General features: G+C 35.5%; 1 protein-coding gene across 2 annotated transcripts in view; it reads left to right on the top strand.

The window, feature by feature from the left end:
* DYNC2H1 (dynein cytoplasmic 2 heavy chain 1) overlaps positions 1-14629 on the top strand; it is a 346577-nt gene that overhangs the window by 9819 nt on the left and 322129 nt on the right. For both annotated transcript variants that reach the window (XM_037065338.1, XM_037065337.1), the window contains exons 2-11: positions 3167-3337; positions 3699-3834; positions 5903-6021; positions 7041-7185; positions 7883-8115; positions 12175-12303; positions 12401-12514; positions 12625-12736; positions 13069-13193; positions 14151-14326. In XM_037065338.1, the coding sequence (XP_036921233.1) occupies positions 3167-3337; positions 3699-3834; positions 5903-6021; positions 7041-7185; positions 7883-8115; positions 12175-12303; positions 12401-12514; positions 12625-12736; positions 13069-13193; positions 14151-14326 (1460 nt within the window). The remainder of the gene's footprint in view (positions 1-3166; positions 3338-3698; positions 3835-5902; positions 6022-7040; positions 7186-7882; positions 8116-12174; positions 12304-12400; positions 12515-12624; positions 12737-13068; positions 13194-14150; positions 14327-14629) is intronic.

Here is a 14629-nt window from a genome sequence, read left to right as displayed (position 1 = left end):
GTCCTTTCTGTTAGTTTCTATTTCCTTTTTCATTTTGCTATAGTTTGTGGTGAGTTTATTGTAGCTCCCTTGTAGTTTCTGGTACCTCAGCGTGAGCTCTTTGGATTTCCTGATAACCAGTTCTTTCAATTCAATATCTGATAGTTGACTTGCCTCTATTTCATCTAACATTCTTTCTGAGGCTTCCATCTTTTCTTTCATTTGGGGATTGTTTCTTTGTTTTCCCATTGTTAGTGAGACTCTTCTTGTTTGCCTCAGCTTCTTAAATTAATCTGTTCTGGTTCCCCAGGTTTATTTTGTGAACTTCTGTGGTAGATTACCTGTGAAATTCAGTGGTGTTACCTACAGGTATCTTGATGTTCTCCACTTCCACCTACTCCTTTTTTTGTGTGTGTGTGATCAGTTGGAGGGAGAGGCAAAATAGTGTATGAGAACAGAAGAGTATTTTATGATATTTACAGTCACAGATGGTAGAGAAGAGATACAAGATCTTTAGGCTCTATACAGTGTTAACTGTAATCTTCAACCCAATTTGCCACTTTTAAGAAAGTATAGATCAAAGATAAGTTTCTTGTTGGGGAGGGAAGGCTGTGAGTTGTATCTAGAAAGCAGTGAGGTTGCAGGTGGTCAGATTTTGAGGTAAGGTGAGAGTAAAGAATAGTAAACAGGTGTAGTGTCCGAGGAAGTAGAGTTAATCATAACACTAATAGAATTTAGGAACCTGTAAAGTGGGCTCAGATCTGGGAGATGTGTTGTTAAGTATTTACAGTTGTATAGACCAGCTATTATTTATAATAATATTAAAGCAACAATGATTGTCTGTCAACAATCATATGACAGAATCTATGTGATCTGTCTGAGCAGGTGGTATAGAGCTTTGGGTAGTGTGCTAAAGGAAAACAAGTGGCATGAAGTATAGAAAATGAGCAATACACTGTGGAGGAAAGAACAGGGAAAACCTGTCAAATGATACAATATAACCAGCCAAGACTAAGAAACCTATACAGAAAGAGGGAGAATACAAAGATACAATTAAAATATAAAAGAAATGAGAATAATGAAAAAATAATAATACAAATATGCAGCAACTTGTGGCTTCTCTGTTATAGCAAAGTAAAATTTGTCTCTCTGTCTCTATTGTTGAGATGCCCCCTCTTTAGATCCCACTCTGGTCTTTTCACAGTTCCCAGTTGTTTGTGTCTCTTGTAGGTAAAAGAAAGCAAAGCAACAAACAAACAAACAAGAAAAAAAAGACAGGAGAAGGGACGAAAAAGCAATGTTTGGTAAGAAAGGAAGGACTAAAACAAGAAAAAAGAAAGGAGAGGAACAAAGTATTGAAAGCTAAAGCAATAATAAAATTAAAAAAATATATAAGATTACTAAAAAAACCAAACAAACCAAAAAACAAAAACCCCAACAAACAACCCTCCCCCCCAAAAAACCCACACCTTCCCTTATTGGTTTCAAACTGTCCAAACCGGTTTTTCTGGTTGCAGCAGGACCTCTCTGTGGGCTGGGGTACAGGTGCACGCATGCGCGTGGGCCAGCCAGGCTACCAGACTGGTGTGTTGGACCCCCACACACCCGCCAGGCTGCCTGGGTCCCGTGGGATCTGCCCGTCCTTCCAAGTCCTGTGGCGGGACTCAAATGCTTCCGCTTCTCCTCTAAATCCTTGCCAGGCTGGGTGGGAAGCAAGGCAAGCTGCTGTCACAGGAGAACACCTCAGTTCACTTTCCAATAAAAACTTCTCCAGAAAGCCTGCCTCTCAGCCCAGCTCAATCCCCAGCCAGACCGGTAAGGACAATGTGCCTCTCAGTTCTCCTGGGCTGACGACCACAGAGTTGGCAGTTGAACACCACCCCTTGTCCTCCTTACTCTCTGTAAACTCAAGCAGACAGCTCTCTGCCCCTTGTTGCCCAGCCTTGCCTAGACCGGGAGGGAGAGAGCTAATGACTGGCGCTGGTCACCCACTGAGGCCGCTGGGTGCCCCGGCTCCCTTGGCAGACGCCTCTGGCGCTGGTTTGAGACGAGCGCCTCTGGACCCTGACCACGGCTGCGTCACTGGGGCTGCCTGGCCATGGGCGCCTGCCCCTGCCACCTCCGCTTCTGTCTCCACTCAAGTTCCCAAGACCCCACTGACCTGCCACTGTCTGGTACCTCAGCATCGGTCACAAGGTCTGGTCTCCCAATTTCATAAATGCTGGGGAACTGTTGGTTAATTGCGCTGTTCCTCAGTAGATCTGCCAGGATTTTCTCTCATGTGTATGGGAGCTAAAATCTGCTCCGTTCTACTCTGTTGCCATCTTACCTCTCTCCTCAGCTAATGGATTTATTACTATTAACTGACCTATTTTAAACATGTTTGCTTTAGTAAACTCTAATTTAGTTCACTCAGTTCCAATTTTAAATAATCTAGTCATGTGGTAACTTAATAAAAAAGTTTGATAATCAACTACATGTAAGAACAAATTTTTGGATCAAGTAAAGATTATTTTAAGAGACAGACTACTAAGTTCTTTGTGGTAGTTTTGAGTTTATGTACAAGTTAAAAGGAACCTATTACAATGCTGGTTTCAGGTAAGAGGGTAATTAAAATCCTTGTCAGACTTTCTGAACAAGTGGAGAAGCGTACTACTCACCAGTGTATAACTGGGACACACAGCTTTGATCTAAATCTGGCTGGAATGGTTAGTAGTATGTGTCATCAATATTTATGTAGTGATTTCTGTTTGTAAATCACTTATCAGAATAGTTTTATGATATGATCACCTGTAAGTGGAGAAACCTTTTAAAACCCAGATGTTCTTTTCTTTTTTTAAGATTTTATTTATTTATTTTTAGAAGAGAAAGGAGGGAGAGAGGGAGAGAAACATCAATGTGTGGTTGCACCCGCTCATGCACCCGCTACTGGGGACCTGGCCTGCAACCCAGGCATGTGCCCTGACTGGGAATTGACCCCACAACCCCTTTGTTTGCAGGCGGGCACTCAATCCATTGAGCCACACCAGCCAGGCCTTAAAACCTAGGTATTCTTAAGGAGCAGATATTTTTAAAATAACTATTATTCCAAGGGATAACATTACTGTGATACATTTTAGGGAACATTTCTTTCAAATAATTAACTTTTCTGAAGATAACATTAAAAGTCATTTATTTATCATTTTAGATCGATTTTGCTGACACAAAGGATAAAGTGCTGGTGTTTTTCAAGCTTCGACCTGAAGTAATTACCGATCAGAATCTACATAATAACATTCTTGTTTCATCTATGTTAGAATCACCTATAAATTCCCTTTATCAAGCAGTACGGCAAGTATTTGCACCCATGTTATTAAAGGTGAGTAGAGTAACTGTATAGTCATTAGAAAATTAGGTTATTTGGATAAGCACTTTCAAAACAAATATATTACTTTATATGCTATTAATATCAGTATTTTAGTTTTTCAATTAAAACACATATTCAAAAATTAAGCTTTGATGACAAATAGGGAAATTGGAGAAAGACATAAAATAGAATCCACATAATTTCTTACATTGCCATGTGGACTCTTTCTCCCTTGTGAGATGAAGTATTGTTAAGCTCTGAGTGAAGCAGGCATATTAGGGCTTAGTTCTTCAATAGTGTTATAGAAGAACACCAATTTGGTTGGCAAGCTTCTGATAATCATGTGCTTTTTTTAATTTTTTTATTTTTTTAGGATCAGGAATGGAGCAGAAACTTCGATCCCAAACTTCAGAATCTTTTGAGTGAACTAGAAGCTGGATTGGGTGTAGTGCTACGCAGATCAGACACTAATTTATCAAAATTAAAATTTAAGGAAGATGACACACGAGGTATGTAACCATAGGTTAATCAAAGGAAATTAAAATGATTGTTTTATGAGCATATTAGTAAATGAGTACATTTCTTCACAGATTTATTTTCACACTTTTAGATCTGCTCTAAGCCTGAGCTACTTTTATATAAACAGGTCCGTATAACTGTGGAGAACATGAAAATGTAATCTTTAACAGTGTACAATTTGTGGAAATAGAAAATGTAGTTGGTTCTTGTGTTTTGCAGCCATTGTGTCCTGAAAGTCATTGTGAACACTGAATTAGTGAACACGGAACCATGGCTCTTAGGCAGAATTACAGGGTTAGTTTCCTGTGAGCCTCTGGTCATAACATTTTTGCCAACTGCTAAACACATAACTCTGTTATATATGTGTTTCTGTTTAAAACTATTTTATTTAATATGTATTGTTGATTCATTAACATTGATCCAGTTGCCAATAGTATAACTCATGCTCAAATCAGGCTTATCATACACAAGTGTTTTCTCTGTGAGGCACAGGACAGTGTGCTTCTGCTTAGGAACACCAGAGAGCCCGTCAGCTCCGTGCTTGGGAACTATATTAACCAGGGAAATCACCAACAAAGAGCACAAAAATGTGAAAATGTGGCACTAAATAGATTATAAAAGACTGCATAAAGGGTTTTGTTTACTAGGAGATAGAAAATGAGAAGGCTATGCATCTTTATTCATGCTCGGCTGGAAAACTATGTGTCAGGGCAACTCAGATTTTTCCCTGGTCTATATATGTCTGCAAGTGGCACTACAGCACTATGAGTATTGATTTTAAGTTATGAGTAAATATTAGCGAGCAGGTAAATTAATGTTAGCAAGTAGGTAAATTTCTCAATCCAGAAACCTGGAATAATGAGGACTGACCTTAATTGTATACCTTATAAATATAATGGGCCACTGACTTTCATTTTAAAACCTATTTTATCTGAAGCTAATTCAAATTTTATTATGGCAATAGAAAAATTATTACTCACATGAATCATTAATTGAAATGCAAGACACATACAATTATTTTAAAATATTGGCTATAGTGTCATTCATTGCTTTATTAGTAAATTAAATACTTTTTGAATTCTACAGGACTCAGAAAGAAAGTGCATTTGTTTCTAGCATGAGATTAGGAAAGTAGAGATAGAAAGTAGTCCAGTTCATTGGAAAATTTAAAGTAAATTTAAAAGCAAATCTACTTTAATTTGCTTATATTTTGAAATTAAATTACAAACATTTTTGATTAAATCATAATCACTTCAGATTTGGGTAATATTCAATAGCATGAATGGTTTTGAAATCAGATTTAGGAAAACCTTGTGTTGGAGAAGTGAACTGAGAGACGAAAGAAGCAGAATCATGGTATAGGCATGATTGACTTACAAAAGCATGTAGGAATCACACTGAGCAAGAACCTTGATGTGAAGTATACATCTGGTGGTGTTAATGTTTCTAGTAACTTCAAGTAGGAACTTTCTGTTGATAGAAATTATAAAACGTTTTTTCCTTACATCCTTAAGAATGCAGGAAATATATGAAATCAGCAAATAAATCTGATTACTTTTTGGCTCTTCATTTTAATTGATATATTTTTTTCCCTCCTCACTTTTTCAGGTATCCTTACGCCAAATGATGAGTTCCAGTTTTGGATAGAACAGNTTATATTTTGAAATTAAATTACAAACATTTTTGATTAAATCATAATCACTTCAGATTTGGGTAATATTCAATAGCATGAATGGTTTTGAAATCAGATTTAGGAAAACCTTGTGTTGGAGAAGTGAACTGAGAGACGAAAGAAGCAGAATCACGGTATAGGCATGATTGACTTACAAAAGCATGTAGGAATCACACTGAGCAAGAACCTTGATGTGAAGTATACATCTGGTGGTGTTACTGTTTCTAGTAACTTCAAGTAGGAACTTTCTGTTGATAGAAATTATAAAACGTTTTTTCCTTACATCCTTAAGAATGCAGGAAATATACGAAATCAGCAAATAAATCTGATTACTTTTTGGCTCTTCATTTTAATTGATATATTTTTTTCCCTCCTCACTTTTACAGGTATCCTTACGCCAAATGATGAATTCCAGTTTTGGATAGAACAGGCTCATCGTGGGAGTAAACAGATCAGTAAAGAAAGAGCCAGTTATTTTAAAGAATTATTTGAAACAATTGCAAGAGTATGTGATTCATACACTTACATATTAGGCTTTTGATAAAAGTACTTTGGGATTCTATTTTTAATAAATTTATCTCTGTTCTAAAATCGTTACTTGATGGTTGTGAACAAAACATATCCTTCATATGTAGCAAGGTTTACTTAAGGTGTGTGTTTAATATGAGTATAATGTAAAAATGTAAACTTTTAAAGAAGTTAAATTCTAATCTCCAGTAAATATTTTTCTCAAACATAATTTCACATTGGATAGGGGAAAACAAAAACTTAATATACTAACAGAGGCTTATGTATGTGCAGTTAGTATATGTTTGTTCTTTTGAAAGAATGTTCACTTTATTCAAATTAGCATTTTGAAGTAGGCTATAATTTAAAAAGTCTTAGTTTTATACTTATTTGGTAATTATTCCCTGATGTATCTACAGAGGTTAAATAAGTGACCATTTTAATTATGGTTATTAAAAATCTGTTCTTTTCAAAATAAGTATAGTTATTTTCTACTTGTTTCCAATATTTCAATACCGTTTGAATTAAGTGTTTGAAATTTTTTTAGACTTTTTTTGTAGCATTGATAAATGTAGAATGATAAATCTTGTACGAAGATTATATTATTGGTAATATTCAATACAGCAAAGGAATGAATAAAGATATACCAACTACAATGGGCAGTATAAAAATGGACAAGTGTAATTGAACAATAAAGTAATAAAATGTTGTTAAGACTACCTTCACTTGGGTAAATTAAGGAAATGAATCCACATTTAAAGAATTAGGCCAAGTATAAAAATAAATGAATAGATTTTTTTTGCAATTCTTATTGATTTTTCTGGCTTTCACAAAATATATTTCTGAAAAAACATATAGGGTGTTTATGTAAGAAAGTAATATGTCATCTGGATAAAAAAGGAGAAAATAACAAGGCAAATACTAGAGTTGTAGCAGTTGAAAACTGAGAACATTTTGATTATATTGCCCGAGGTAAATGTATGATCATCTTAAAAAATGAATGAATTTTGGTTTTAGGAGTTTTATAACTTGGACAGTCTGTCTTTACTGGAAGTCGTTGACTTGGTGGAGACGACTCGTGACGTTGTTGATGACGTGTGGAGACAAACAGAGCATGACCCTTATCCCGAGTCACGCATGCTACATCTCTTAGATATTATAGGTACTAGTAAAGAAAAAATTCTGGAATCTTGTTTTGTGTTTTTTTTCTTTAAATGATCCTTAATATAGTAATTGTTGGTTTCAGTAACTCTTAAAGCAGGTCTTATAGAATTATTTAAATAGATATGTGTATATAGTTCGTTACTTTAAATCATGTATCAAATTTTTGGACCACTAATACAGCTAAATTTATGTAGATTGTAACCCCTGTACATGTATTAATTTTGAATTTATTTTGTAATGAACTGAAAAGTTCTTTAATATATTGGCTTGTAAGTCAATATTAAAAGTGCAAATACTTTTGACTCAGAAAATGCCCTTCTCATTATTATTCTAAGGAAATATTAGATAAGTACATAAGGTGTATGAGTAAGGATATTGATCACAGCATTATTTGTAACAGATAGCAGCTGAGAATTGGTTATTTAATGATACATCCATACTGTAGGCTCCTAGCCTTCAAAAAATGTATATATATTTCTGTACTTTAGAGGTGTATGTAATCTATTGTAAGATGCAAAAATACTTCTGCTTTTTGAAAAATATTTTTTATTAACAGTGATAGTCTAAGGGTATGCATGTGGTGTTTCACAGAATGTTAGTTTGATAATTTGTACATTAATTTTGTCATAAGCATGTATTCTGTAGTTTTTGTAAAAAGAAACTTCCATTAAAATTTTTGCTTTATGTTTTATTAGGTGGTTCATTTGGAAGATTTGTTCAGAAAAAGTTGGGAACTTTGAACCTTTGGGAAGATCCTTATTATGTTGTGAAGGAAAATCTGAAAGCCGGTATTTCAATTTGTGAACAGTGGGTGATGGCCTGCAATCATCTAACAGGTCAGGTGTGGCCGCGCTATGTTCCTCATCCATGGAAAGATGAAAAATACATCCCTGAAACAATTGAAAAACTTGGCAAACGCCTCGAAGAGGTATTATTTGATTATTTGGCTGTTTGTCTTCAAGTGTGAAGTACATCCTCATTTGTTAATGAATGTATTTTTTTAATTAAAAAGCACTGCACATATGATAGGAACTATTCATATTTGGGGGAGAGAATAACAGTTAAAGTTCGTGTGAAGTAGTGTTTGACAGTCATCTGGCGCAGCCAGGTGCAGAATGCTGTTCACTGAGTGCTGGCTTCCGCTGCCTTTGTCTTCGGTGTGTGACAGGTCAGCTTGTTAGTTATGGACTTCCATTGTGTTCTTTGTTCTAGAAAAGGTAATCCACTTGTTCATATATGGGACCTACCAAACATTCTCTTGATGACTGAAATTGTTTTTAAGCTGGACAGCTTTTTAGGGGATATTTAATGGAAATATTTGAAACAGCTGCTTAATTTTCATAAGTTACAAGTTTCCATATAGGACTTATATATTTAGCTTGAAGGGAGGGAGAAATAGAACATGCAAAGATTGCAAAGCTGACTTTTTCCTTTTCTGCTTATGGGAACAAGTTATTTGGGGATTTTTAACGCCTTTTTACTATGAAAAATTTTAAATATACTTAACAGTAAAGTAGTGTAATGAATGCCAATGTATCTGTTACTTATTTTCAACAGTTTTTAAAAAATATATTTTATTGATTATGCCATTACAGTTGTCCTATTTCCCCCCTTCATTCCCCTCCACCTTGCACATTCCCTCCCCCACCATTTCCCCCCCTTTAGTTTATGTCCATGTGTCATAAGTTCTTTAGATTTTGTATTTCCCATACTATTTTTGCCCTCCCCCCTGTCTATTTTCTACCTACCATCTATGCTACTTATTCTCTGTACCTTCTCCTCCCTTCTCCTCCTCCTACTCCCCTGTTGCTAACCCTCCATGTGATCTTCATTTCTATGGTTCCACTCCCGATCTAGCTGTCCTCTTAGTTTGCTTTTGTTATAGGTGTGGTTGTTAATAATTATGAGTTTATTATCCTTTCACTGTTCATATTTTTTATCTTATTTTTCTTAGATAAGTCCCTTTAACATTTTATATAATAAGGTCTTGGTGATGATGGACTCTTTGAATTTGACCTTATCCGAGAAGCACTTTATCTGCCCTTCCATTCTAAATGAAAGCTTTGCTGGATAGAGCAATTTTGGCTGTAGGTCTTTGGATTTCATGACTTGGAATACTTCTTCCCAGCCCCTTCTTGCCTATAAGGTCTCTTTGGAGAAATCTGCTGACAGTCTGATGGGAAGTCCTTGGTAGGTGACTGTCCCCTTATCTCTTGCTGCTTCTAGGATTCTCTCCTTCATTTTAATCTTGGCTAATGTAATTATGATGTGCCTTGGTGTGTTCCTCCTTGGGTCCAACTTCTTTGGGATTCTCTCAGCTTCCTGGATTTCCTGGAAGTCTATTTCCTTTGCCAGATTGGGGAAGGTCTCCTTTATTATGTGTTCAGATAAGTTTTCCACTTGTCACTCTTCCCCTTCTGGTACCCCTATAATTTGGATGTTGGAATGTTTAAAGATGCCCTGGAGGTTCCTAAGCCTCTACTCATTTTTTTGAATTCTTGTTCCTTCATCCTTTTCTGTTTGGTCATTTTTTTCTTCCTTCTGGCCCACTCCCTTGATTTGAGTCCCAGTTTCCTTTCCATCACTATTGGTTTCCTGTGCATTTCCCTTCATTTCAATTAGTTTAGCCTTCATTTGTTCCTCTAATTTGTGACTAAATTCAGCCAGTTCTGTGAGCATCCTGATCACCAGTGTTTTGAACTGTGCATCTGATAGATTGGCTATTTGTTGGTCACTTAGAGGTATTGGCTCTGGGGCTTTGATTTCTTCTTGAGACATAATGTTTTGGTCTGTTAGCACCTGTTATGTATGAGGAGAGGAGCCCTAGGTGTTCACCAGGGCAGGGCAACTCAGTTGCTGGGTTGTGATGCTGTATGTGGGGGCAGGGTCAGAGAGGGGCAATGGCGGTCCCCTCTGCTGCTTCCTGCAAGCTGCTGGGCTTTTGAGGTCTGTCTCACTGCACACTCCTTCACCTGGTTTATCTGCGTGCAAATGTGTGACCACAGTCAACCTGCCACCTTGCACCTTCACTGAGTCTGCCCTTTGCCACCCCACGCCTGGGATCTGCCAACTGCTGCCTGAGCACCTGGGTCAGTCTGGCCGAGTTTGCCTGCGCAACCTGGCTCCGCCAGCCTCTGGCTCCCCTCCTTTTACTGGTCTGGCTAAATGTTGTTGTTGGACTTCCATACAGTTCAATTTTCTGTGTTTTGGTTGCATTTTTGTTACTAAAACTTTGTTTTCTTTAAACTTGGTTGTGTGAGGAGGTAACGTGTTTCCACTTATCCCTCCATCTTGGCTGGAAGTCCTTATTTTCAACAGTTTTTGACATTATTTCGTTCTTATTCCATCTTTTTTCCTTTTCCTTCCTTTTTTTCTTTCGCTAGAGTATTTTCAAAGCCAATTCAAGAAATCATATACTTTTACCTTTAAAACATAACCATAAAATCACCATAACATCCAGTACAATTATAATAATTTCTTAATATTATTTTATATCTAACTGATGTTCATTTTTTTCTGATTGTCTCAGCTGCTTCATAGGTTCTTTTCCAATTTTACTTTGATATGTGGGTTTAGGTGCCTTTAGCCTGATCCAAATGTTATTATGCTATCAATTTTTTCTTAATGATATTAGCAGTCATTCATGACCATGAAAAGATGTAAAATGAGGATATTATAACTCTGTTGTTCTTCCTACATTTGTTACTAATGATGGAAGAACTTTTCCTCATCAATTTATTACTTACCTTTAAATAAAGACTGTATAGGATTAGCAGTGTACACAATTACTTCTTTCCTTTTATTTATCACTTTTTAGAACAATGAATTAATAAGTTAGTGTCATAGTAAGTTACATAGGCAGCCAATGAAATGTTTTTCAGTAGTATTATGAACCCATGAGTTGTATTTTATGTATTTTTCATCCATTATAGTTATTATTGTTTTATTTAAATTGTTCCAAGTTTGGGCAGCGAGTGCCTCCTATAAGTTGGGTCTTACATCATTTTGAAGTGAATCCAGTATTTCTTTGATAATTTCCTTACTTTCAAGCCCCCTGGAATGTACCACCTCATCATTTGAATTTTCTGTCTCTTACTTGGAATTAGTCGTTTCTCCAAAGAACCTGATTCTTTTTAGTGGAAAATGGTATTTAGCAATAAAAATTTGATTGGGGAAGTGTTAAATTTTACTTAGTTATCAGTGTTTTAAGGCCTTTTTAGTAGTTAGGATTTATGGAGTAGTGTTTTGTTTTTAACAATATAAAGAATAAATCATGAGGTTGTACTGATATATTTGACTTGAATTGAAGATTATAGGGTTTTTACTTAACCTTTTGATCAACTTTTGATGTTTGTGGAAATTTTAAACACAAAATACAGTAATTTATTTTTTTGCTGTTTGTAAATTGTATGTAATAGAGTTGTTAATGTTTCATTATCAGAATTGCAATCTAATGTGTAATAGTGAATATTAGAGGTACTATGTTAAGGAGAAGAGAAGCTAAAACTTAAATGAACTTTAAGTGTAGTTTTTAAAATACTTAGATTTCAGCTCTGGCAGGGTTGCTCAGTTGGTTGCAGTATTGTCCTGTGCACCAAAAGTTTGCAGGTTCGATCCCTGGTCAGGGCATATACCTGAGTTACAGGTTTTGATCCCTGGTCAGGGTGCATATGGGAGGCAACCAACTGATGATTCTCTCTATCTCTCTTCCTCTCTAAAATCAGTAAAAACATATCCTTGGATAAGGATGAAAAATGTTTAGATTTTATATATTTTCACTAGATTTGAGGACACTGATTGATGTGTTGCTGTAGTATGTTTAACTGACTGTTGATGAGTAGTAATTCTCAAAATTGCAGTTTCAGTTTCATTGTTCATCAGAGAACCTAGGTAAAGAAATTCTTGCCCTGTGTATTTAGGTTTTAGACTTATTTGTGTAGATTTATTGATGTAAATGAATTTGTTGTTTTAATATTTTATGTTTTAGGTCTTGGCTGTTAGAACAATTCATGAGAAGATTCTGTATTTTTTACCTGCTAGTGAGGAGAAAATCCTGGCTCGAGTGTTTGAACCTTTCACTGGCCTGAATCCGGTGCAGTACAATCCATATACTGAGGTTGAATATGTGTTTCTAAATATTATTTTCTGTTTGTGTTGTTATATCTAAAGGAAGATTTAAAAAATATTAAAGTCTAACAATATCAATTTTTTAGCCTTTATGGAAAGCTGCAGAGTCACAATATGAAAAAATTATTGCTCCTGCGGAACAAAAAATAGCAGGAAAATTGAAAAATTATATTTCAGAAATTCAAGATAGTCCTCAGCAGGTAAAATCTTGAAGTATTTTACTGTTAATATTTCTAAGCTACTTTAGGAGATATATATTTGCCAAGTCAATCCACTTGGGATAAATATATACTTTTTTATTTTATATTAGCTTCTTCAGGCATTTCTGAAATATAAAGAGTTGGTGAAGCGTCCAATTATAAGCAAAGAATTGATGTTAGAAAGAGAAACTTTACTGGCAAGGCTTGTGGACTCAATTAAAGGTAAAAGTTTATTAGAGATTATAGTATTTGCTTGAGAAAATATGGTTGTAGGTTACTTTTTTCTTTTTTGTGTACCCTTTAGGATTAAGAATATATTTATGGTTTGTATTTGCTGAAGGTTAATTTATTATTTCTGTTACAAATGACACATTTTTGAAAAATTACCCTGTATATTTTTTTCTGTCTCATGTGATATGGCAAGGTCCCTGAGAGTAAGAGAACAACTCTTAGTATTTTTCTGTTTGCAACGTTTGACATAGTTCTTGGAACATGGAGGGCATTAAGAAATCTTTGATGAATGTGTTATCACTGATTTAAATTAAATCTTACAGATTTCCGATTAGACTTTGAGAATCGATGTCGAGGAATCCCTGGTGATGCATCTGGACCACTTTCTGGCAGAAACCTTTCAGAAGTTGTCAATAATATAGTTTGGGTTCGCCAGTTGGAACTGAAGGTATTCATTTTAATAAAAGTTGAAGAATAGTAATTGTAAAATGTGCTATATTAATGTAGAAGTCACTCTAGAACTGTCGTGAAAATATTAAAAAAAGAATTTTCTGTTTTCTTTGGCATCTCCATCTAATGTTATATGAAATGTAGAATTCTGAGAAAGTGTGCAGAGTAGGTGTAATGGTTCTTCTCCTTCCTTGTATAGAGATAATTACCAAATAATTTGTCATTCCATTTGCAGTTGTTCCAGGTGATTGTCTTCTTAAAAAATATTGAAGAGAAAAGCATCTTTTACACTGCACAGATAGATACAGAGTGTTATAAAGGCCAGCATGTTTAATTTCTACATATTCGAGTTTGTATTTTGGATGTTTTATTTTCTGGAATCATCTGCTGCTTAATTTTGTCCATCAGATTTCCAGGGTGTAGAGAGAGAGAAGGAAAAAAAAATTAAAGAGGTGACCTCACTTGTCAGTGAGGAGTGTGAGGAGTGTAAATGAAATAAAAAATGAGAAAGCTTCAGGAAAAAAAAAGGTTTCCAGGGTGCCTACAGTGTTCTTTGTAAAGTTATGAAGGAAAGGAATTTCTTTCCTTTAAATTGCCCTTCAAATTGGCCTACCTGTTGTTTGAGATATTAACCAGAGCGTGTAGCAAAGAGCCCAAGTTGCCGTTTAGCATGTTTAGGAGTATTGCTGAGTTCTTGGAGGTATACCTGAATTTCCCTTATCTTACCTTTCAGATTATGCCTTGTATGCATTGCCCACTATGTTTTGCTATCCTGAAGTTGTATAATTAGAAACAAACTAGGGTTGGTATTATTGTATTCACTGGAAAATATTCCATTGTACTGTTTATAGATAAGTGGGAAAATAATTCCTGAATCACAGATCAGAGAAGTAGCTTATTTTATGCTAATTTTGTTGGATTTTAAATAATATTTTTTGTTATTTGGCTTATTAAGGTGGATGATACCATCAAGATAGCAGAGGCCCTTTTGCCTGACTTGTCAGGATTTCGCTCTTTCCATCGAAGTGCTGGAGATCTCTTAGACCAGTTTAAACTGTATGAACAGGAACAATTTGATGATTGGTCCAGGGATATTCAGTCTGGTTTATCTGATTCTAGATCTGGTTTGTGGTAAGTTTAAACATATAAGCAGAGAAATCTACACAAGAATCTTGTTTGTGTTATTAATCCACATGGCAAAATGGGATTAATTATCTCTGTTCTCCTTCTTCAAACTTGCTGCTCCTCCTTTAATTATGTTGTTAGTTTTTATCAGCTTTTAAGTCTTCAAGGTTGGCAACTTGATGATATAGTTGGTCAACTGCCTTCCCCGTGTTTCTCAGGCTTGTTCCTCGGAAGGGCAGATTCCCATTTTGGAAGTAGACTTTCCCTGCTCTGTGATTTTTTTGTTATTGGTATTCATATATATACGTT

This window comes from Sturnira hondurensis, unplaced genomic scaffold (genome assembly GCF_014824575.4).
Source record: "Sturnira hondurensis isolate 20B ecotype Veracruz unplaced genomic scaffold, ASM1482457v3 Scaffold0015659, whole genome shotgun sequence".
Lineage (NCBI taxonomy): Eukaryota > Metazoa > Chordata > Mammalia > Chiroptera > Phyllostomidae > Sturnira > Sturnira hondurensis.
Note: the sequence above shows the minus strand (reverse complement) of the source record. Positions and strands in the feature narration are given on the sequence as shown.